Here is a 22,515-nt window from a genome sequence, read left to right as displayed (position 1 = left end):
AAGTGTTGATAATACAGGGATGTTTTCATTATTGCTGAGCAGTGCTTACACAGAGTCAAGGCCTTAAAAATAACTTGTGTTTGCTTGGAGTCTAACTCTACTTTCTTTTATACTCATGTTCTAGCCATTCTTTGTAGAGAAATGTTGCCTGTTGTATAATTTTAATTACTTGAAGGTAATAGTTGTTCTGCTCAGGTGATTATTGATTTATTAACATGTTAGTGTAATAATAATAATATAAATATTTAACATTATTAATAAATATGTATTTTTGTTCTAGATTAATTATTGTTAAACCCTTGTTATTCACTTCTATGAAAATATCACAGAATTTGAAAGTCTATGCACTGCCTAATTTTTCCCTTGTGTTCTTTTATATTTTCATATACATGTAAAGTCAAAATAGATGCTCTGCAATGGGTCAAGTACCATATTTCATTTCACATTTGTATGTGAACTTTCTTTTATGGGCTCTTCCTTATTATGGACTCTTATTGTTATTCAGAATAGAGAGCATAATTACAGGATTACTTGTTATAAAAAAAAAGTTATGATTCTGCATAGTTTTATTAGATTATCTTGCTTACTGTGTTTCTTTGGTTTATTCAAGGGCATTGGGAGTTTCAGTGACAGACTACACATTTGAAGACTGTCAGCTAGCTTTGGCTGAAGGACAACTTCGTCTGCCTTCAGACACGTGTCTTTTAGAATTTGCAAAGCTTGTGAGAAGCCTTGGGTGAGCATATACAATATTTATATGTAAGGTGCATCTTTATTATATAACTATGTTGATATTGTTTTCCCTTCACATAACAATACTGGATTTACGAATATATACGGAACATTGTCATATTACAATTGGGAAACACTGATATCAAGTTAAACCAATACTGTTATCCACTCTCAAGCAGCACCTCTAGATCGTAACGAGTAGAGTAGGTTGTAAAATGCATATTTTCACAGTCTGACAAGTGACCAGAGTGTGTCTGAAATGTTCATTCCTGAACAAAACTAGAAGACACCTCCTGAAGAGATTCAGGAATACTGTGGGATTCCAAATATTTGATACAGTTAAGAGTCAATTGCCCTTTCCTGTGACACCGATGAAGGGAGAACAGTGCTGCCATAGCAGTCTTGTGACTGGATTAATGTTATAACAGTGAGGGCAGAGGGGTCACCCTTTCCCAAGAAGCACAAAGAAGTGGTTGATCTTTTGAGTACATTACTGTTAGATGGACTTTCTAACGAAACCGTAGCTTAGTATATGCAGTGTGGCTCCTCTCTTCTCATAGTGTCAGTTCCCTCTGGCTTTACCTTTCAGAAAAGCTTCAGCAAAGAGTGAAAAAATTCACATAGACCGAATAGTAGAACTTGTTGCTGCTGTTTTCCAATTTTTCTCCTGCTTTTCCTCTCATCCTATTCAACAACCAGAAACTAAATTTAGAGCCTCATCCTATTAACTGCTTTAATATACAAACACCCTTTTCCATTTTTTGTCTCCTCACCTGAAAGTACAGGGCATAGTTTCATGTTTCCATTCTGTAATTTATTTCCTTTCACTAATTTTCCCTTCATCTCCCAGCTTGTGTACACAAATGAAAAAAAGAAGAGAAAGATCTATTGGAGAATAAGGAATGTAGGACAGCATACATTATGCATTCGGATGACAAGCATATATTAATTCATTGTCGGGATCTCCATCTGAAAAGACTTCCAGTAGGATAGGAGAGACTTCTAAGGGGAAGCAAACATTCTTGCTTTGTTCCAAAGGCTCTGAATTTACAGTACTAAGAAAAATGAACAAACAAACAAAAAAAACCACCCCAAAAAAACCAGCCACATCTCTTATTATGCAGTTGATAATCCCGGGATTCAGCTTAATCCTCTTGTTAAATTGTCTGGCTTCTGTCTGCTCAATTTAAAGCTGTTCTTTCAAATTATGTTTTTCTGGGTTTTTGTTTTGGCCTCTAAAACAATTATGTGCATTTGTGAGTGAGGTTCCCCACAACCCAAAAGTTCTCTTTCTGTTTTGAGCAATTGTACGTTGGTGAAATATTATCCTGTCTTGATTGGATATGTGCCAGTAAGAAGGCTATTACAATGGTATTCTTCTGGCACAATTGGATGAAGATTGTAATATGACTTCATCTCTAATGCATGTTTGATGACGATGCAGTCATTTTGCTGTTTATTCAAAGGTTTTGAGGCCAGGGAGGCATTAAGATCATCCAGTCACATCCCTAAATAACTGGAACAGTAGACTTTACCCAATGGATTTTGCATCTAGTCTTAATACTTATTTTTGAGCAATAGCATACCTTCAAGGTAACATCCAGTTTTAAATGCAAGATTTTTATAGTAAGGCAAATCCAGACTTGGTTTTGGTTTAGATTCTTTGAAATCAAGTGATACCTCAATTTGCTACACTGGAGAGTTATTTCTGTTCATGTTACATATCTACAGGATTCATTAACATTGTCTGTAAAACTTGCTTAGTCTGTGCTCAGCTGGATGGGATCCAATCCAGAAGTCATGCAGCCACAGCAGTGAGTTCTCATGCTTCATCTAATGAAGAGCTTGGGCTCTTAACACAGCTATACAGCTGCCAGGTCACAGCTGGCTGAAACTCAGCTGCCTCATACTGACCCCTGTGGCAAAATGATTGCTGTATCAATGAGATCAATTGATGACAGTCTCATCTTCTCAAATTCTGCATTCATTAGTTGTCAAGCAGTTATGCTTCTGTTGAGCCTGATAATCTATGTCTGACCAATGAGCTGATTACTAAGCTATATGCAATCTTTATTGTAGCTTTCATACATTGTAAATCCTTGGCTTCATTTGATGACTTATTCCACAATTAATTACCCCACTGCTTAAAATGGTTCTCTATTTGTACTTTGAATCTATTACCATGTTCTAGACATTGAAGCTTGTTTGGATTTTATGCTTTATTGAAGACCTCTTTGGATATCTTCTCCTTCAGAAAGTGTTAATACAGTATAAATAAGTTTCATCTCCATCTTTTTATGAGATACTTTTTATGAGCTGCTTTAGGGTAGTTGCCTGCAAGGAAATCCTTAAGTCCCGATTTGAATTGTTTTGTTCCTATTGTCTGAAACTTCTTTTCATTCTAATTTTTGCATTCACTTGGCCCCTGGACTAGAAGGACCTTCTAGCCTTAATTGTTGTTCCCCTTTCTTATGGAACCATGGCTTTTAGGCCATCAGTAGCTCCTTAGAGAATTCTTAGTTTTCAGTCAAGTGATTTTCTAATTTTCTGGGTTTGTAATTATTCTCAGTTTTAATTCTTTTATTTTCTGAATATTAGAGATATCTCTTCTCTCTTTACCAAAAAAAAAAAAAAAAAAGCCAAATGTAGCACATACTGCAATCCAAAGTAGACTTTTTTTTTTTGTGACTGTGTTCTGCTTGCTATTAGATGATGCTTATAAAGTCAGGTCTTGATGTAACCTGAAGTTTTGCTCAAGTAATTGTAGTCGTTTAGGCCTTTTGCATCTCTTTGAGAGAGGGGGGAAGTATTGATAGCCTCGTCAAACTTCTAGCCAGATTAAGATCTTTTTGCTTATCCTGTGCTTGATTTTTTTTTTTCTTTTTTTAAATTGATCTCTTCTCATTTCTCTTGCTTTCTGTCTACCTGTCAATTTGTTAACATTGAGTACTCTACAACCACATTACTTACTTAATTGCTTCCTGGTTGTTTTTTCCCCAAATCTTTTACCTTTAAAACCCGAAGTATGATTTGGAACATCTAGCAAAGGTGGATGTGTCTCACATCCTTCTGTTTTAGTCACTGTTTTCTACTTCCTGATTTTCCCTATTCATTTGACAAGTCTTTGGCAAATACTATTTAAAAACTAAGATTTTTCATCTATTTTTTCTAATTTTTTTTTTAGGCTAGGCAGCACTGATACTTGTACAAGATAGCACATTTTCTCTTCCAGTATGGTAGTTGGTTTCCACTTTGTGCATCAAAAAGCAATAAGTATAGAAAGTACAGCAAGAACATAATATGGTATCATGGTGAATGTGCATTTTATTATTGGTATATGTGTGGCACAAGACCCTTTGGTTTGGCAGGTTCTTGATCTGGTGTATGGATTTAGTACACAGACTCTGAGGTTCTTTGTACTTTTCACTGAAGACAGTATGGCTTTGTTGATTATGGCTACTTGTAAAAGGTATGGTTTGCACCAAATCATCTTTTTCAGGTCAGATTTTGGAAAAATCCCCTGTTCTTGCCTTCTAGATTTCTTAGCTTTCTCAGTAGGATTACTCTTAGTCAGTAACTTTGATCTTTAACAATGGGCAGCAATTTATTTTGGAATTCTTTTTGAATCCTTAACCATCTCCTTTGCTTTCCTGAGCCTGAGTATTATTTTGTCTTGTACCCGTGTGATGAGTACTAGTGATGTCTGCCTTGGAAGAATGTTCTACAACCTTAGCAAGCCTGCAAGGTTTACCTCCTTACACATTCCCTGGCCCTGGTGAAATTTAATGTTAGTAAACCTGCTCGTGTTGAATCAATTCTGCTGTCTCTTAAAAGCCATAGTATTTTGGTAAGAATGACCTGAATTAAACGGCAGTTCCATTTTGACCACTATTGTCCAATATTATCTCATCCAGTTGGCCACAAGGATCCTACTAGGCAATGCCTCTATTGGCTCGTAAGATCTGCAAGAAGATAATTACCTCATAGGCCTGGTGCCTGCCTATTCTTGCTCAACAGCCTTGACCATCCAGACTACAATGTAAACTTCTGCTGTCCATGTGTGCCTGAAACGGTGGTCCAGACTGTAGGTAGAGCTTTGCATCCCCAGAGTAATAACCCCTCACAGCTAACTAACAGTGCCATGACTTTAGAGTGTTCAGAGATCATCTATAACAAGAAAGAACCTCTGGAGGATGTTGTCCGTCTGCATTCATGACAAAAGCAATACAGTCCATTGCAGGAGGTGATCATGGATTAGGCCCAACACAGCAAATACCAACCATGATAACCCCTGCCTCATTGATCAAGGCAGGGTGTGCCAAAGTATTTGGAAGGTCGGTTTTGCAGCTGTTCAGCATCCTTTCTCCATTATGACACGAAGTTGCACAGAAGTACATCAGCAGACATAAAACAATGTATTGCGCTTTTCTGGCTTAGGGCATGTTTCTCTGAGCTTGCAGTTTGCAGTAGCTAGCTACAAGATCAAGCTGTTCTTAAGCAACTTCCAGCTCTGTGAGACACTAGAAGTTTTTTGGCAGGTTCCCAGCATGCAAGAAAGGAGTTTGTTTTCAAATAGTCAAATACAGCTAAAACTAGCTTTAAGGAGGTAAGACATCTCACTTGCTAAAAATAGTGGCAATTATACTGAAAATATCCTACTTTCAGGGATCTGGTTTTCCTTGTGAAGTCTGCTGTGAAGGATTTAATGTTCAAAGCTGTTGATCTTGAAAAATGCCCTTTCCATCTTCAGGGACTCTGGAATGACTTTTTGTTCTCTTTAGTGCGCAGTGGCCTAAAAAATGAAGCAAAACACCACAATAGCAAATAATGTTATGCATCATAAAACCTAGATCCTGCATGGAAGCCATTATGCAAACAAGCATGATTTCATGAGCAAAGACATCCACTGTTGGCTTTCTAGCTTTTATAGCCTCCATTGGGATAAAAGTAACAATTTTAAAGGATTTGAGACATTCAAACCATTTCATATTGGTTCAAAACCTATTGTGGGGATTTGGAACACTTGACTTCAAAAGACTTCTGCATAGTAGGTCATGGTCATCCACAGATCAATTACTTTCTGAAAAGGCTAGACAAGCGGAAGCAATTAAGTTTGCCTCGCTGATCCACATACTCATTTTGCAATTGGCTCACATCTCTTCCTATATTTATAAAACCCAAACCACAAGATGTCTGCAAGATTTGTGGTAAGCCATGCTACTTTCCGTACAAGGTTTTGCCTTAAAATTTTTAGCTTTTTGGACTTAACTAACTGGTGAAGAGGAGATCTCACAAGTCTTGAATACTACTCACCAAACAAGTACTCGCTCAGTTCTAAAAGGTGAATTTTGAGTCAATTCATTGCAAATCAAATCTCTGATTTAGAGACAGATGTTAGACTGCATGTTCTGTGTCAGTGGTGCCTTATCTCAAGGGAGGATTCGGATGCCAGCTGTCCTTCATCCTACAGTTAAAATCCATATCAGCTACTACAGTGGGAATGTGTTATCTGTGGACACTTCTTATATGTAATCCTGCTTGTGAGAAGTTGAGTTCTGTGTGCATCTCAAATCTTCCTTGGATTTCTTTGTCATTGTTCCTGCTACTTTTCTGCTTGATCATGGAAAACAAATGCTTGCAGAGGAGAGTTTGCTGCTCTTTTTATACTGTCTAGGACCAAAACTTAACATAGGTGCTTTAATGCCAGGATGGAGAATATATGAATGTTCTGCAGGGCCCATGGGTCTCTGGAAAAATTCTTGCATGTTCAGGTCTTGCAATTCAGAAATACAGGGCTTGGCATTGTTTAGTACTAAACACTGTTTAGTACTCACTGTTTTGGTGAGTCAGTTTAGGTAATGGCAGACAGCATAGTAGTTGTGGTTTTGCTTAAAAGCAGTGATGTTTAGGAAGGGTCATTTCAGCAAGCAGTCAAGGTCTGGAGCTGACATATTAGATAATCTTCCTTTCAGAAATGCTCTTATCATTTTTTCAGAAGCTCCTGAGAATGCTGATATTAAATATTTTATTCATTCTTGTCACTGAAAGGAAGCTGCAGAGGAGTTCCAGCTGCAGTCTGGGAACAATTCTGGTGTGAACTTGAGTTCTGTAAACAGCTGCTTTTCCTTGTCTGCAGCAGCAAACAGCAAAACAGACAACTGCAGAAGAATATTGTAGAAGACTTTATCAGCTTCTATTGTCTTCAGACTGGAAAGTTTGGATGCCCATGTTACTCTAGATCAGTTCAGAGGAAACCTGCTGATCACAATTTTGTTGATGTTGTAATAGGGAGGGAATTTACTTTTCCCCACATACCTGCAGCAGCATTTATTATATTCATAGTAAGACTTATTTTCACAAAACCAGGAAGCTTAACTTAGGAAAAAAAAACCCAAAAAATAACAAAACCGAAAAACCCACGCAGTAGATACCTGCATAAATATAAAGCTGTTCATTCATCAGTCAAAATCTGGTTTTGCAGTTGGAAGGACTGAGGGAATTTCTGTAGCTGTATTAACTCCTGTAACTTTGTTTGAGTCACCTCGTAATGGTGTCCAACTCTGGACTGAATGTGAAAAACGAGGACTGACAAACAGGATTAACAGTATAATCACTATTATGTAATCCCTGATTTCTTTTAGGCAAGATGCATTAGGTCTTTCCTGTTCGGTGACATTAGTAAATTTGGAATCGTAATTGGTTTATGTTACTGTCCTACAATACAGCCATATTCGGGTGACCTAAATCCCACCTAGTTCTCCATGCCTGGTATTTCTTATTAGCTAGTTCTAGACTGTGTTTCTTGTTCATGTTGAACTGCTTACACATACAGCTTATAATCAAGGTAGAATAAAGGACACAAGTTTAGGACCACGGTTCCTATGCCCTTGCAGTAATTTCTAATACAGTTCAAGAACTAATGGGAGCCTTAAAATTACAGGAATATGTTATTTTATTTTAAAGTTGCTTAGTAATTCTGATTCCAGATTTTGCAATGTTTTACACCATTATCATCCATTGCTTCATTTGCTATATTGAATTTTGTATTGTTAAAACTGGGTATGTTTTTTAAATGTGCAAAAATAATATGCTTTCTAGCCTGAAGCCAGAAACACTTGAAGATGATCTTGATAAATATGCTGCAAGTGCCATGAAAATGAAAAAAGAAAAGGTTGATCTTAAAGAATTTTCAGCATACTTGGAATTTCCAGTTTCTCACACATTAGAAAGTATGTTTGCGCTGTTTGATGAGGTAAGAAATAACATCACGTTTAAAAATTGTACTACTTCTCGTAAACTCTGCTTTAGCCTAAGTTTGTTCCAGTTGAGGTCTGATTTGGGCCTAAGTGCTTTTGAGTACTTCACCATAGTATTTGCCTACTGCATTTCCCTTTCAGCAAGGTAAGAGCACCTATCATCAACTAAATAAAGCATTCATTCAGGTAGAAGTTAAAAGGAGTATCAGTTGGACAAAACTGATTTTCTTTCTAGATGCAAAATATGAAGAGGAAGAAAGATGGGTTCAGGCTAAAGCTCTGCTGTGGCTTGTTGCAACTGAATGCAATGCCTATTAGCTGGTATTTCACTTACCTTGTAAATAAATTTCTTGTTCTTCTAGGATGCCTGAAACCTGAAGGACCTAGGAACTTGGCAGATGAGCCAGTTTTTCATTCCTCTGGCAATTAGTCAGGATGGGGCAATGACTATTATCTTTGTGTGGATGAGGTGCTGTTTGGACCAGGTGGTGGATATGTCCAGTGTTCTCTCTTAGACCAAAGAGCAGATGTCATGTAGTCAGGGCTTAAATTAGGCTACCTTGCTCTCTAGTTCTGACTTCAATTTCAACACAGTAAGTCAGATGGTTTAACGTAAAAATCTTAAATATGCAAGTGACGGGTCACAGCAGCAGCACTGTCTTCCAAGAATCTTTGAATTATGACTTCTGAGCAAAACTCTGAGAAGGGCTGCAGAGCTTTGATGACCCAGGTTCTTGCCCTGAATTAATTTCATTTCAGTGAGACTTTTTTTGTAGTGGCATATGTACTGATCTTTCTGAATATTCTCCATCTTTAGCCACTGTTAGTTATTTATGAAAGTTCTCAGACAAATTGCAGTATTTTGAGGTGAGGTTTTCCTTTACAGAATGAAGACGGTATAATTGACATACGGGAATTTGTCATTGCTCTGTCAGTTGTCTGTAAGCCATCCAAAACTCTGGAAACAATTCAGTTGGCATTTCAGGTAAGCAGCATTTTCTTCCTCTATGTAGTTTACTTTTTTTTTTTTTAAGAAATTATTAATACTGCCATTAGACTTAAAAGAAGCTTGTTTGACATGCCCTTTTAATACTTAATTGCATTTTAAAATAACATTAATGGAAAGTTAGATTAAGAGGTCATTTCAGAGGGAATGCACTGCAAGTTTAAGTCATGTAAAAATATGAAGTTTGCAGTTTGAAATTTTTCTCTGTGGAACTCTGGTAGAATCTTTTTCAGCACATTGAATCTCAAACCTGAAGCCCTTTGATTCTTCTAAACTAAAGGCTAATGAGTTGTGCTTACTACTTTTTTAATGTTTCAATCAAATCTTATTTTTCAAGTTAATAAAATATTTAAAAACTTTTCCTACATGTTAATAGAGATTAATCTTTTAAGCCCCTTTTGCCTTCTTGATAAGATTTTCTTCCCTCTTAGTTCTTACCGTGTTTCTGTGTTGGTCCTGCAGTCTCAGCCCAGACTTTATGCTTCCCAGAAGTGCTCCTGATCTTATTCTAGCCTCAGTGGTTTGTTGCAGCATCAGCATAGATAGTTATTAATGCAGACTTTTTGGGAATTTGACAGCAGCAATACTTAATGTTTACCATTCTGGTGGGTTTGTCTGACACCTTGGTTTATTACTCTTTAATTAATTTCTTTAATACTGCTAGTTCAACATGCAAACTGCTGCATCCTGCATCATCTTTCCCCTTTGCCTGAAACTCACATGGTCTTTAGTGTTACTGAAACTGAAGAGTGCTAACTCTTGATGCTGTCATCACTGGTGAATGCATGGAGTTGAGAACATTGATTTGCATGGTACTACATGGTAGCCTTATTTTCTGAGTAGTTATTTTTTAGGTTCTTCAGCATACCTGTATTACTCTCTTAACTATGTTTTGCTAAAGAAATGAGGCTCCTGTGAATGTTTAGTGTTCACTTCTATCATTCTTACCCTTTGGCCAGTATCAAACAAATTTGACAAAGGAGGAAGGAACAAAAATATTTAGTTACTACAAATATTGGGGGAAATATGCCTCTAATAGCTGCTGTTACCGCTACTTCTGAGGGAAAAGCAGAAAGGTCTCTGCCCTTACTTATTCCATTTGATCTATGTAATGTCATAGAGAAACGGTCAGGTGCTGTTTGGTCAGCTCTGTGTCTTCATACTAAAATGAACAAGCTTGAAGTAGACCTGAAGGTGGCTTTTGGGAAGTATTTCAATGAAATTTAGCTGTTTGATGCATAATGTGCAATATACTTTTACCATTTTAGAGGAAGAAAATCTCAGATAGGCAATTACTTTCTTTTTGGAAGCACCTAACTTTAAGTTAATAGAACTGTTTCTTTAAAAAATTGTTTTCTTCACTGTCTGCTCTATTGTTCAACTCATAATACGTAATTTTGAGTTTTCTGGTTAATTGCAAAATATAAAGTTAACTGTAGAACTGGAGAGAAGTACTATGCATGTATGAAGAAGGGGAAGCACTCAGCAAGGGGAAGCAGGTAGTGCTCATTTTTTCCTGCTAGTGATGATTGGAAGGGTTAAGAAAAGTCTCGAGCTGAGGAAATTTTGCTCACAGTATTCTAGAAAAAAGGGAAAAAGAACTTTTTTTTCAATATCCTTTCTTCCTCCTCCTTTCCAGGGTTTGTGCACAGTCAGATATTCACACAGTTTACTGGGAGCCACTGAAGGATCTAGCCCGTTCATGAATGTGTGACTTTGAACAGTTGCTGTCCTCTGCCATGTGCTACTTTTTGCAAAACACCCTGTCATTTGTTTTCAGGGATAAAGTGCAACATTTCATATAGCTGAACAAGTTTTCAAAGTGGAAGTGTTTAGTATATGGTTGAAGAACTTGAGAAATAGGAGTTACTGAGCCACTAGAGTTCTAAAGCAGTGGACAATTAAAAGGGAAGGGGTGGATTATGGCAATAAAGCCTAAGAGCAGCACTCCAGTCTAAGTGCTACGCATCCTCCATTCCTAATTGTTAGGGAAACAAAAGGGTGTTGTAAATCTTGCCAATATGATGCTTGTGAGCCTTACCATCAAGTATCACCTTCTGACTACTTATCTGTGAAAATATAGCAGGTTTTATTAAACAAGTGTCTTGTCCTTGCCCCTACTGCTTGTGAAACTGTGTGCAAGTTAGGTGCTAGGGAGGAAAAGGCAAGATTCCCAATTTTAGCATAAATGTTGTCTTCCATGGTACTTCAGGTTTTTTATTCCACTGACTTTTTTTTATCCCATTGAAGTGTGTGGTCTTGTGACAGCAACTTCTGCTTGTGTGAAAAATACATCCGTATGCCAGTTTTGTTCAATCTCATCAGTTCCCACCTTCTCGATGTAGAGAAACTAAATGGAAGTTTCTAAAATAGCCTTTTTCACATGGTTCAATGTTTGCAGTGTTGTCATGCTTGAAAATGAGACAAGGATGTTTCAAAAACACTTCTGTCTCAATTTCCATTGCACAGGCAAATTGAGTTATTTTAGAAAGTTAAATGAAGTTGTATTTGTTACAGATGTTTTGAAATACTCAGGTCCTTTTTTCGGGGAAAACACTGTACTTATACAAAGATAGAATGAGACTATGAACAATTACCTTTAGTTGTCAGTCTCCTGTCAGTAGTAAAGCTAACTCTTTCTGTGAGGAAACTCTGCTCCAGGACTTAAGAATATGCAAATTATTATTTTCTAGAATTTTGAATAAGTATTTGTTGAAAATTATAGGCCCATCACTTTATGGGGTAGGATTCTCCTCATTAATATAATGCCATGTAGATGTAGGCATTTTATGCAAACTGGCTGTTGAATCAGGTGGATGTTGGTCAAAGGAATCTCGAGGTTTACATCTGACCAACTAGAAATGGTATCTGCTTTAGGCTGATCTAATATATCTCCTGATTCCAGACTCTCTTGGAGTTTGGACACACAGCTCAATAGACTAAAAATTATTCTCAGTTACATATCTACAAAACATGCTATTGTTAAATAGTCTTGTCTCTGAATATCACTGAAATGCCAGTGTTTAGGCATGTAAACATAGGGGGTTTTCTGACTTCAGAAACTTTACTTTCTAAGCGTACACAGGTGAACTAATAATCAATGCTGTCTTTTACCCAGAATAATCAGAAATCCTTAGTAGATCACATCAATCTGAGAGCAACTAGAATTTCCAATATCAAATTTTAATTTTGCATAACTTGTTAGTGTGGTGCTGTTTATAGGAGTTAGCATTCAGCTTTGCAATTATTTATCTTGCTGTCTTGATTCATAGCTGTACCAGTCAGAAAATGGAACTATAACAGAAGAGGATTTAGCTCATATTCTGAAGACTGCCATGGGTGTGTCACAGATTAATGTTACGCATCTTTTTAGAGCTGTAGATGAAGAAGAAAAAGGAAAGATTACATATGGTAAGTATTTTAAGTGGATCTGAACTGTCAAAGTTGTATAAACTCATGTTGATATACAAACTGGTTATATTTTTATTAAACTTAACCATTTTTCGTTGACTTGTTGACTTTAACAGTGATAAAAGCACTGCAGACAAAGTGAATTTACATTTTAAAAAAATATTTGGGTTTCACCTTTAATATCAAATGTCAGGTTTACATGTTTTCAGATGTTTTCCCCTCTACATTAAGTCAGGCAATTACCTAGATTAGCTCTTTCAGCATATTCTGTGTGTCAGTATGTTTTTTAAGAAAGCTATCTTAGTTCTGTCCTGTTGCTTTGTCTCTTGTATCTGTTCCCCAATGTTTCTGCCCTCCCAGAATATAGGGGGATGTAAGATTTTCTGCTCCCATAATAATTTCTCAGCCTGTTTCAAAATAAGTCACGAGTGTGTCTGCGGGGGAAATGAGGGGGTATTAACCAGGCTGCTCAATATATAGTCTGTAATGCAGGCGATATGGAGGCGAGAAAGTTGCATTTGAAAAACTGAGAGATCTGGGTGAATAGATTATGCTGGGAACCAAAGTACTTGTGTGTTACTTCAGATTCTTCATCTTTTATGCAGTAAGGTTCTAAATTTAGTTGTATCATTTAAGTATTAACCAAGTTGTTGATAGCCAACATATCACGTATCTCCAGTAGAAGTGCTTATTACATGCCCTGTTCCAGTGGTTTTCCTTGAGGATAATCAGTATGTTTTTCAGTTGTAAAAATCTTACAAATTAAGACATCAGTGTTAGTAAATCACAATTTCTACACTAGTAATTCCTATGTTTCAATCATACAATATGTATGTAAAGCTTCAACTACAGAACTATTTTAGAGTTATTGGAATGAGTATCATTGCCATTGTGCTCCCCTTTTTTCCTGACTGCTATGTCTTGCCTCCTTGATTCCTGCTGTACTAACTTTCCTTTCTGCACCTCTCATCTGTCACGTCCCCAGCATTTCCATGTCCATCCGACGCTATTGCCTTTTTCCTGCCTTTGTTGCTCCTTGTCTCCCAACTCATTTGGGCGGTGACTCAACTTTTCTCCCTCCCTGCCCTGCCCCATCACCAGCTTCAAAAATACCAGCTCAGAAATTTAAGCTGGTAAGCCTAGCAGAACTCTAATTTTGGCATACTTCATTGTTTGAGAATAGGTAAATTTGAAAAGGTGTACAAGTGAACTCAGACCAGTTCATGTGAGTTGCCAAAGAACTCGTATTTTAATATCCATCTTCAATAGTACTTAGTTGCATTTACATTTGCCCTTTTCCCCTGAGTGGTCATGGTATATTCCCATCACAAGAAAATCTGGACCACTGAGCCACAGCAGTGGCCACTGAAGTGCTTAGCTCTCATTTTCCCTATTTTATTTCCTGTAGTCAAGACTAGTCTTTTGTGAGGCTACAGAAAGTAGGATGGTGTTTACATAATTTCTTTGAAACTTTGCTTGGATCTTTTTCTGAGAGAAGTGCTCGTTTTTATATTACAAACATTGCGCTGAGATTTTAACATATCTGAAAGCTTAATAGTAAGAATGAATGTCCAATTTATTGCGGTAGAGAATTAGAAGTTGAAAATAAACTTCTGGTATTGCATTTCTGTCTTGAAAGTTCTTGCTGTAAATATTCAATCTCTTGCCTTTCCTGGAATGTGTACAACTTTCCACATACTCAATTCGTTGCGCTTAAAATACTGAGAAGGGAGGGGTGGAAAACTTGCAGACTATGCTGTTTCTGAAGACATTGTCCAGACAGGTTCTGAGAAATGAAAACTTTGTATATGGTGGAAGAGTACTGACATTACTTTGGATACGCACAGCAGAGGGGTCTGCTCACAAGCTCCTTCTTATATCCCAGAGAAAAAGCTCAGGTTGCAGGTAAACAGAATAACCAAAAGCAAAATTAAGATTGTGTAACTAGATTGATAATCTTGGATGTGACTGGTTAGAAGTGTGGATTTTTGTTGCATGTTTGAAAGTACACTAGTTGGCAAAGATCTGTGTCAGTTCTCTTAAGCAGCATGCTGTTGGCTTAACTGTTTAGATGCACCTTGATTCCAAAGCTCATCCTTTCACTGTAATCTAGAGAGAGGCAAGATTTCTCAATCTTAAGACATGATTCTGGAGAATTTGATTAGGTTCTGTAGGTGGGCATCACAAATTCTAGGAAACTCTCCACCTGCTCTTGATAGACAAATGATGACTGTGAGTGTTCTGAAGACTGCCTTGCTTGCTCGTAACAAGAAGAAGGGGGGAATTAGCAGTATTGTGAATATCTGTATGGATGAATGCTCAGAGAAGGAGGAATTATTTGTTCTTTAAAATGCAGTACCCTTACCTGTGTTAACCACAGGATTATCCTATTAGGTTCCTGTACACTAAAGTAATTATGTAGTTGAGGGGGAACAAAAACTAGAGGAGGTTCATGAACACAGAGCTTCCATCAGGAGCATCAAGTAGCAGGAGGGTATTGCAAAGGCAGGAGAAAAACCTCTTGCAGTTCTTGTAGTACATATGCATACTTAATACAAAAATATAGACAGGAGTCTTAGAGAACTCCACTTTGGATTCTTCCCTTCTTCTTGTCTCTTTCTTCTTAGTAGGGATAGGAAGCAAAATTACTTTTTTCCTAAGTAAATGCCTAAGGTGATCTTTTCTTCCAGTCTGCTTCACAGCTTCTTTAAGCTTGAGCTCCAGGATGAGACATGTGATTAGAAGTAATGCTGGAATAGCTCAATTCTTCCTACATCACCTTGTTTCACATTTCTGATGAATGAGGCAAATGGGATCCCAAGCACTTTTCCTTGGGCTCTGCTGTCTACAACTTTGAAAAATATTCCTTAATATCTTCAGGACTTGTTTCTACAATACCCAAAATGTCTACTTACTGAGGTCTATCAGCAACATCATCCTGTTCAATTCAATCCTTCCTGGAATCTGAGGTTTTTCATTTGGATCCAGTACTGATAAAACATTGAGGAATGGATCCTGACAGAGTTGTCAGGATGCCAGTTTGGATATAGACGATCATGCTTGTGTGAACAACTGCTTCAAGGGATTTTCTGAATTTATTTTCTGAAAGGATACAGCAGCTTTTTGAAGAATTACTTAGAATGGCATCTACAGTGAATATTCTAGTCTTTCCCATGCAAAAAGGATTATGCTTAATGAGACTGTAAGAGCATCTTTGGTACTGTTGGTTGAAATTTTTATATTTATCTTACCTTAGTTGGGCTAACTATCAGAATGACCTTTCCCAAAAAAGGCTATTTTTTCATGGTCTTCAATATGGTGCATATACATGTATTGTTACAAAAAGGAGTAGGTCCTTGGGATGGGCTTAAAGTGGCCATGTGAGGAGGGGAAAAAAAAAAAAAGGAATGCTTTCATGTTCCTGCTGCAGGCTAGACCCAGTTAAGGCTGATAGCTGATTGCTCTTTCCTTGTTAGCTGCAGAAAAATAATATACTCATTGGATTCACTGAATGTGCGTAACTGTTTTGATTCTGATGAATGAGTTTGCACTCAAGTGTTTCTAATATATTATTGCGACTACTACCACTGTTAAATATTTTAAATATAAAAAAGTTCTACGTTTCCTTCTTGAGAAAGGTCAGATGCATCCCATTCTTTGCTATGAGATTATTTTTTTAAAAAGTTGAACTTGCATTAAATATTATCAAAAGAGAAATTTTTGCTGTATGCCCTTTCAAACATTTAAGATATCCCCCCCCACCCCATGAAGACTTTATCATTTACATGATCAATCAGCCCATTGTACTTACATAGATGGTAGTGTTGGTTTTCATGGCCTAAACATCATCAGCTTTTGTTGAAGTTACAGGGTCCAAAATACTTCAGATCCATATAAACTGTAGATAAAGGATATCCACTTTTTTGTTTGCGGAAGGATGAAGTTACATTTATTGCATTCTCCCCACCTATCCCTTTGCAACAGTTCAGAGGCAGGGTCGACCTACAACTTCAGTGCCCCTGTGAGCCAAATGACATTCCCTTGCTCTTTGCAATACTGAGAAAAACATGCCGTCTCTAGCGGAGAAGGAGAGCTGTGGTAGTTCCCTTCTTCCACACCAGCCCAGTTGTACTAGGAGGAGCTGGGCTTTACTCCTCTGAAAGGCTACTTCAGCTGTCATCTGCGCTGCACTCCAGGGAACTCGCAGCATCGTTTGACCATGAACTCTTCTGGGATAACACAGTGAATTGAGTGGGCTGTGTGTGATACACTGTAGGTGACCGAGTTAGTGATAATGTTCACATCCAGCTTCTTCCAGTGTCAGTTTACATTACAAGAATAGCTTCTTATGACTTGGATCCTGTACAGTATCTTGTGTTCAAATCGTGTCTGAATAAATAGTCATATGAGCAAATTGTGACAGGGCTTCGATGCCTGATTTTCAACACAAGATGTAACTTCTTGATGTTAAGGATTCCCCGCTCCCCCAAGAACTGATCTTGCTCTTTTTATTGTCTTATTAGTATCCAACATTAAAATCAGTTTTTCATAATGTGTTACAAATTAGTTATCTTCTCACAATATTATTCCCTAAAATATTAGGAGTTTTGAAATGCTGAAATCTTGAAAGTGGAAGGCAGCAGTGATAGCCTGCTGTTAGGTTGAAGAGAATTATGCGTGCAAAGCATTAAAGGGCATGTTTGCAAAAGACTTCCCAGATTTTAAGAAATGACTGCTTTTGCGGTTCATTGTTCCTCAGCTGGAGGGCTTCTGCCCTTCCCCCAGTGAACAGTGAGATGCTGTGTCAGGGCATGTGGTGCTTCTCATGCATTTTAATACAAATCTGAGCCTGTTTACCCCTTCACCATACAAGCTAAGCTCTGGTCTGAAGTGTTTTAAGAGGGCTTAGGTAACTCTTTGTGGCATCTTGGTTCTGGGCATGTGGTAAACTTCTGCTGAGAAGCTAAAACAAGCTATGGGGATAGCATTATGTTAACTGCTTCTATTTTTCTCCAAAGTGATCATGTGATTATCTATGTGTAAGTACTCAAATTTAGCGTCCTTCTGTTTCAAAGAGCTGATTCTGTGTAACAACGATTTTTTTTTTAGATGACTTCTACAGATTTGCTGAATTGCACCCACACTTTGCAGAAGACTATCTCTATGCTGATCAGATGGGAGCTGAGAGTGGCTTGGAGACTTCATCTCTTTCTGCTCCTAATGGTATCTGTACTGACTTCAGCCCTGAAAACGCTGAAGATAAAAACAAGCCCCTGCAGAAGAAACTGAATTAACACTACAACTGTTACCTTCCTCTCCTGGTGAGAGGATTGTCTTTTCTTGGGATTTTCATAAGTCACTCCAACTATACAGCAAATACCAGTTTTGTGTGTGAAAGTTCTTCTACCTTAATACTGTTCTTTGAATCGTATGTGCTATATTTAACAACATGTTCCAGGTTACTTTGGGGAAGGTGTTTTTATTTTTTTCAAAAAGGTCTTTGAAAGGCAAAAATGTGAATGTGCTTCATTATTAATGTTCATATTTAAAAGGAAGCGGCACACTTATTTATATTCCATTGGCTAGTTTCATGTACAAAGTGTCGCACAAACTGTGCATGTATAAAGAAACTGTAGCTACTATGGTGTTAAGTGCACTTTGGTGATTAGTGTTTTCCCTAGTTATGGGGATGTTTATTTGGGGCCAAACTTTGCTGTCCATATTTGCATAGTCGGTCCTGTTGGTTTCAGTGGGATTATTCTCTCGAGCAAGGCAAGCATATTTTGGCCCTTTGTTTTGGTTTCAGTGAACATTTTGGAAACAATTAATGCAAAAACTTGCTAAGGATTACTTTTTATTTTTATTGTTGAATGACAAAATTGTTTCTCTTTCAGTCTATTCCATGGTAGAATGAAAAGGAAAGGCTTTTTATCCCTCACCCCAACACTTTTCTACTGTAATCTTCTGGATGCAATTAAACGTGAATTTTTTTCCAAACTGACATGCCACATACTGTTTGCAAATACATGACAAAACTGTTTGTGCTTTTCTCTTACAATCATTTCAAATCATGTTCACCCACTTAAATGGGAGACGTTTACACAATTGTACTTAGGCTAGATTTATCAGGAATCACAGGTTTCTTTTGTAGCAAGCCTGTATATACAGATAATTTAGCATGGAACACATTATGAGAACTTTGTTGTATCAGCACAAGTTTGAAAAGGTTGCAGTTTCTGCAGAGGCCAAGCCAGCAACAAGTTGCAGAACATCCTGAAGAAATGCTAGTTAAATCTCTATAGCAACATTACGTATACTGCATATAATGTATATGAAGCTTAAAATAGTTTAGAACTGTTAAAAAAACAACAAAAAAACCCCACCAACCTAAATCACTTGTCTTAGTAACATTTCTTATCTTTCCTTTTGTAAAGCCACATGCCTTAATTACCAGTGGAGGTCTCAGAGAAAAATTTAGATTATTATAAAGTCACAGAGCTTCACTGATTAGGAAATGTGACAAAAGCCTCAAGGAGTAGGAAGGAAGACTCTGGCACAAAATAACTGTGATGGCAACTCTACTTCCAAACAAAGAAAAAATACTTTCAGATAATTTCTATGACTAATTTTGTAGGGCTGCACTAAAATATGATGGTTTTGTGATTGGAAAACTGTTGAGATTTGAATTTTCCACATGTTGCAGTAATTTAAAACTACATTTGAAAGGGAGAAATTTTAGCTGAAGGAAATCTGTTTTGTACCAAATGCTTTTATAACTTTTTTTTTTTAAATAGCAGGAGGTGTTTTAAAGCTCATTAGGGTATTGGAATGTGTCCTTAGAAATCCCGAACTGTATGTGGCAAGACTCCAAACTAAAACTGGCATTAATAGAAAGGGTATGAGGGAAAAAATGTAACAAATTATGCTTTCTGTGGGGTATGTGGAGGTAGGTCCTCATTTGGAGGTAATAATTAAATTTTTGATTTATCTAAGTAGCGCATGCTAAGCTGACGGGGCTGCAGCAGACTTGCAGACAAGATTTGAATTAAATCTGATCATGAAAAACAGGAGAAATGGTTTAGAAAAATAAGGCATGTGAAGAACTACACTTAGGTAGGAATAATCAGCTGCACAAACAGAGGAGGGAGTGGGTATTGCTGCATAAAACACCCTGGGGCAGGGATGTTACAGAGTAGACAAGCGGAGCGCTGTTAACTCATTGCTGCAGAAAAGATACTCATTGTAGTGGGATGCATCAACAGTGTAGCCTGTGAGAAGCGTGGTGGCATTTCTGTGTTACCAAGGTGTGATAAGGCCTTACCTGAAGTACCTGTCCATGTTGGGGCACCTGAGAAAAACGGGGAGTAGCTGGATAGAGTCTGGGGGACAGAAAGTACTCAAAAAAAAGAGATCAAAAGTATTCTTTAATCCAAAGAAGAGAAGACTGAAGGAAGATGTAGATCCAGGCTATTCATTTAAAAGGCAAGTTAAGCATTAGGAAAATTTCCTTGCAATACACCTAGTTAAGCTAAGGAGAATGGGTTATTCCAGGTGGGGTGAGGAGCCTTCCTTCACTGGAGGTTTTGGAAACAGAACAGACAGACAGCTAAGGTGGAGACACTTGATTTTGATGATCATGCCCCAGGGTCTATAGGGATATGTCCTGAGGTCTGCTTTCTGTGATTATACAGTATTTTAGTCGGTATGTGAGGGACGGCACACGAACTGTAGTCTGGGAGTATCGCATCTCCTCTACAAGAGTTTTTATGGCGCATGGCTCAAGCTGGCTGTCTGAGATTAGTTATCTTTTGCTTTGTGTGTGAGCTTGGGAATTTGAGAATTTCAGAGTGCAGTGGACGAGAGAGAGTTCCCTGAGACACATGTCTGAAAAGAAGAAAAAGGTAAGCTTAGTATCTCATGGACGACTTTGAGGTGAGAGAAGCTCCAGAGGCTACTCTGTCCACATCCGTGAAAGAGCAAAGCAAGCTGATTGAAGTTGGCTAAATACAAGTGTGCCTAATTTGCATGTATGGTCTGTGTAACATGGGGATCCGTCTTCTGAAAACCGAAGGGTTCTTTTGGTTCATATTTGTTTTGGTAAGGGAGATGTTTTCTAATTGTGGTGAGTGTAATAGCTGCACTTGTGTGCAGCTAAGCTGTGCGGAGTGTTTGGGTTGAAGGGCGCTGCAGCCTACAATAGACGAGCCCTTAAACAAACACCACATTGCGTGGTGAAGAAGCACTGAAAGTCATGTGCGTCAGTGAGTTCAGTCCAGAGCTGCTGCTGAAGAAGGCTGGTGACCAGCACATTGTTTGCTTGGTGAGCAAGTACTCTTGATGGAAGCAACCATTTAAAAAAAAAAAAAAAAAAAAAAAAAAAAAAAACACCACACCACCACAAAACACCACTTGGATTCTGTAATGAATTGTGATGCTCCCTCTTTTGTGAGATTGTTGAATGAGGTAGAGGCATAATAGGATGAATGATAGGGTGAAGTCCTGATCAGCCTGCATGAAAACATTGTTAGATCACACATAATGTCACAAAAGCTGAGATTAATTAATATAATTCAGATGATTTTAGCATCTGTAGAATATAAGGCTATAATGTTAGACTGCCTTGTAGTGACAGAAAAGCCACATTACTGTAGGGTGGTAAACTCAGACTTTATTGTAACACATTGCATTACTGCAGCAATGTTCATTACAACTCATCTATCAAACTCTGACTGCTGAAATGTTTTAGTAGTTCCGCTTAAGTAGCCCTTTTAAAAGGCACCTGACTGTGGAACAGCTAGGTTGTGACAGTCAAGTTTCAGTGGCTTGCTGCAGTGTCAGGGTAGAAGTGAAAGCTTCCTTTTCCCCATGTAAATGCTTTCAATTAAAATATTACAGATTTTACAAGCACATTGTTTTAACTGGTGATATTGACAACCCCTAAATTTATAGGGAGACATATGAAGACAGGACTTCAGTTCTTTGCAACACTTTAACTTATTAAATGATCCTTACACAAAAAAAATGCAGGGGTGTGAAGGCATTTGACATGTCTGATGAGCGTTATACTACTTTTATGTAATACTGCCATCCCTTGCCAGTAGAGCTCGTGCATCAGACTGAATTTTTATTTATTGTATGAGATAGCCACCCAAAAGTTTGCTATTCTGATATGATTGAACAAGTATACTCTGTATTTTGAACATACTTAAAGTAACACAGAAAACCACGAAATCCAAGATACCTAAAAAGTGTCTTTTTATTTTCCCTTCATTTGTATTTCTTCAAACATAATAAAGCCTCACTAAAACCAGACAGATGTTTAGGAGGTGCAAAGCATGTTTAAACCACGGTCTCTACCACAGTAAGGCAAGTGCTATTACACATTTCTCAGGAGTCCATTGCTGTAAGCAGAAAGGCTTAAAAGGCACTACAGGCAATTTGTAAGCCTTATGGAGACATTAGGTTGTACACTTAATTTTATACCAATGAATTGCACTATATGTTTCAATGCATTTATTGTAGCTAGAATACTCTTACTGTGATAAAAACAAACCAGGCTCGTGTGTGTGTTTGCTAATTCCACTTTGAAGGTATAAATCCGTAGGTCACAAAGGAGAAAAGGAGACGTGCGTGCAGTAGGGAAGTGATGCAACCTCTTCAGTGGCAAAGCTGCCAGAAGTAAATAGTTAAGTGTTGTACATAGCTGTTTATTAAAACTTTCATGCTAACTGAATAGGCTTGTTAGCTAGTTTAAGCATTGAGCTCGTTGGAATAGTTTTTATTCATAAAATGTAGTAAACCTTTTTCTGGAAATAGGATTGTTGCACTTCAACATCTGCATGGCTTGATAAATTTTCTAAAGCAGATATGGTTTTATTAATTTATGAGTTTTATTACAAGGCCATCTTTGGTATTGCCATTAATTTCCTACTTTTATATTACCATGCGGTAAGTACAGCTTTTCATGTTAACTGTTGTAGTCACATTCTGTTCTCTGCTCCTTCAAAAATGGTATTCTCGCTTTAAAAAAAAAAAAAAAAAAAAAGAAAAAAAGGTCTTAAAGAGTACAAGTTGCAGAACTTGAGCAGCATGTGCTATAGATCCCATGAT

At 37.6% G+C, this 22,515-nt stretch overlaps 1 protein-coding gene across 1 annotated transcript in view; it reads left to right on the top strand.

Annotated features, from left to right (window-relative positions):
* LPCAT1 (lysophosphatidylcholine acyltransferase 1) overlaps nucleotides 1-18,445 on the top strand; it is a 64,132-nt gene extending 45,687 nt beyond the window's left edge. The window contains exons 10-14 of the mRNA XM_069778758.1: nucleotides 611-736; nucleotides 7,831-7,984; nucleotides 8,875-8,973; nucleotides 12,267-12,405; nucleotides 17,515-18,445. Coding sequence (XP_069634859.1) covers nucleotides 611-736; nucleotides 7,831-7,984; nucleotides 8,875-8,973; nucleotides 12,267-12,405; nucleotides 17,515-17,699 — 703 coding nt within the window. The 3' untranslated portion in view covers nucleotides 17,700-18,445. The remainder of the gene's footprint in view (nucleotides 1-610; nucleotides 737-7,830; nucleotides 7,985-8,874; nucleotides 8,974-12,266; nucleotides 12,406-17,514) is intronic.
* Nucleotides 18,446-22,515: the final 4,070 nt, after the last annotated feature.

This window comes from Haliaeetus albicilla, chromosome 3 (assembly GCF_947461875.1).
Source record: "Haliaeetus albicilla chromosome 3, bHalAlb1.1, whole genome shotgun sequence".
NCBI classification, from domain to species: Eukaryota; Metazoa; Chordata; class Aves; order Accipitriformes; family Accipitridae; genus Haliaeetus; species Haliaeetus albicilla.
The sequence above is the reverse complement of the archived record's forward strand: the minus strand, read 5'-3'. Positions and strand labels throughout refer to the sequence as shown.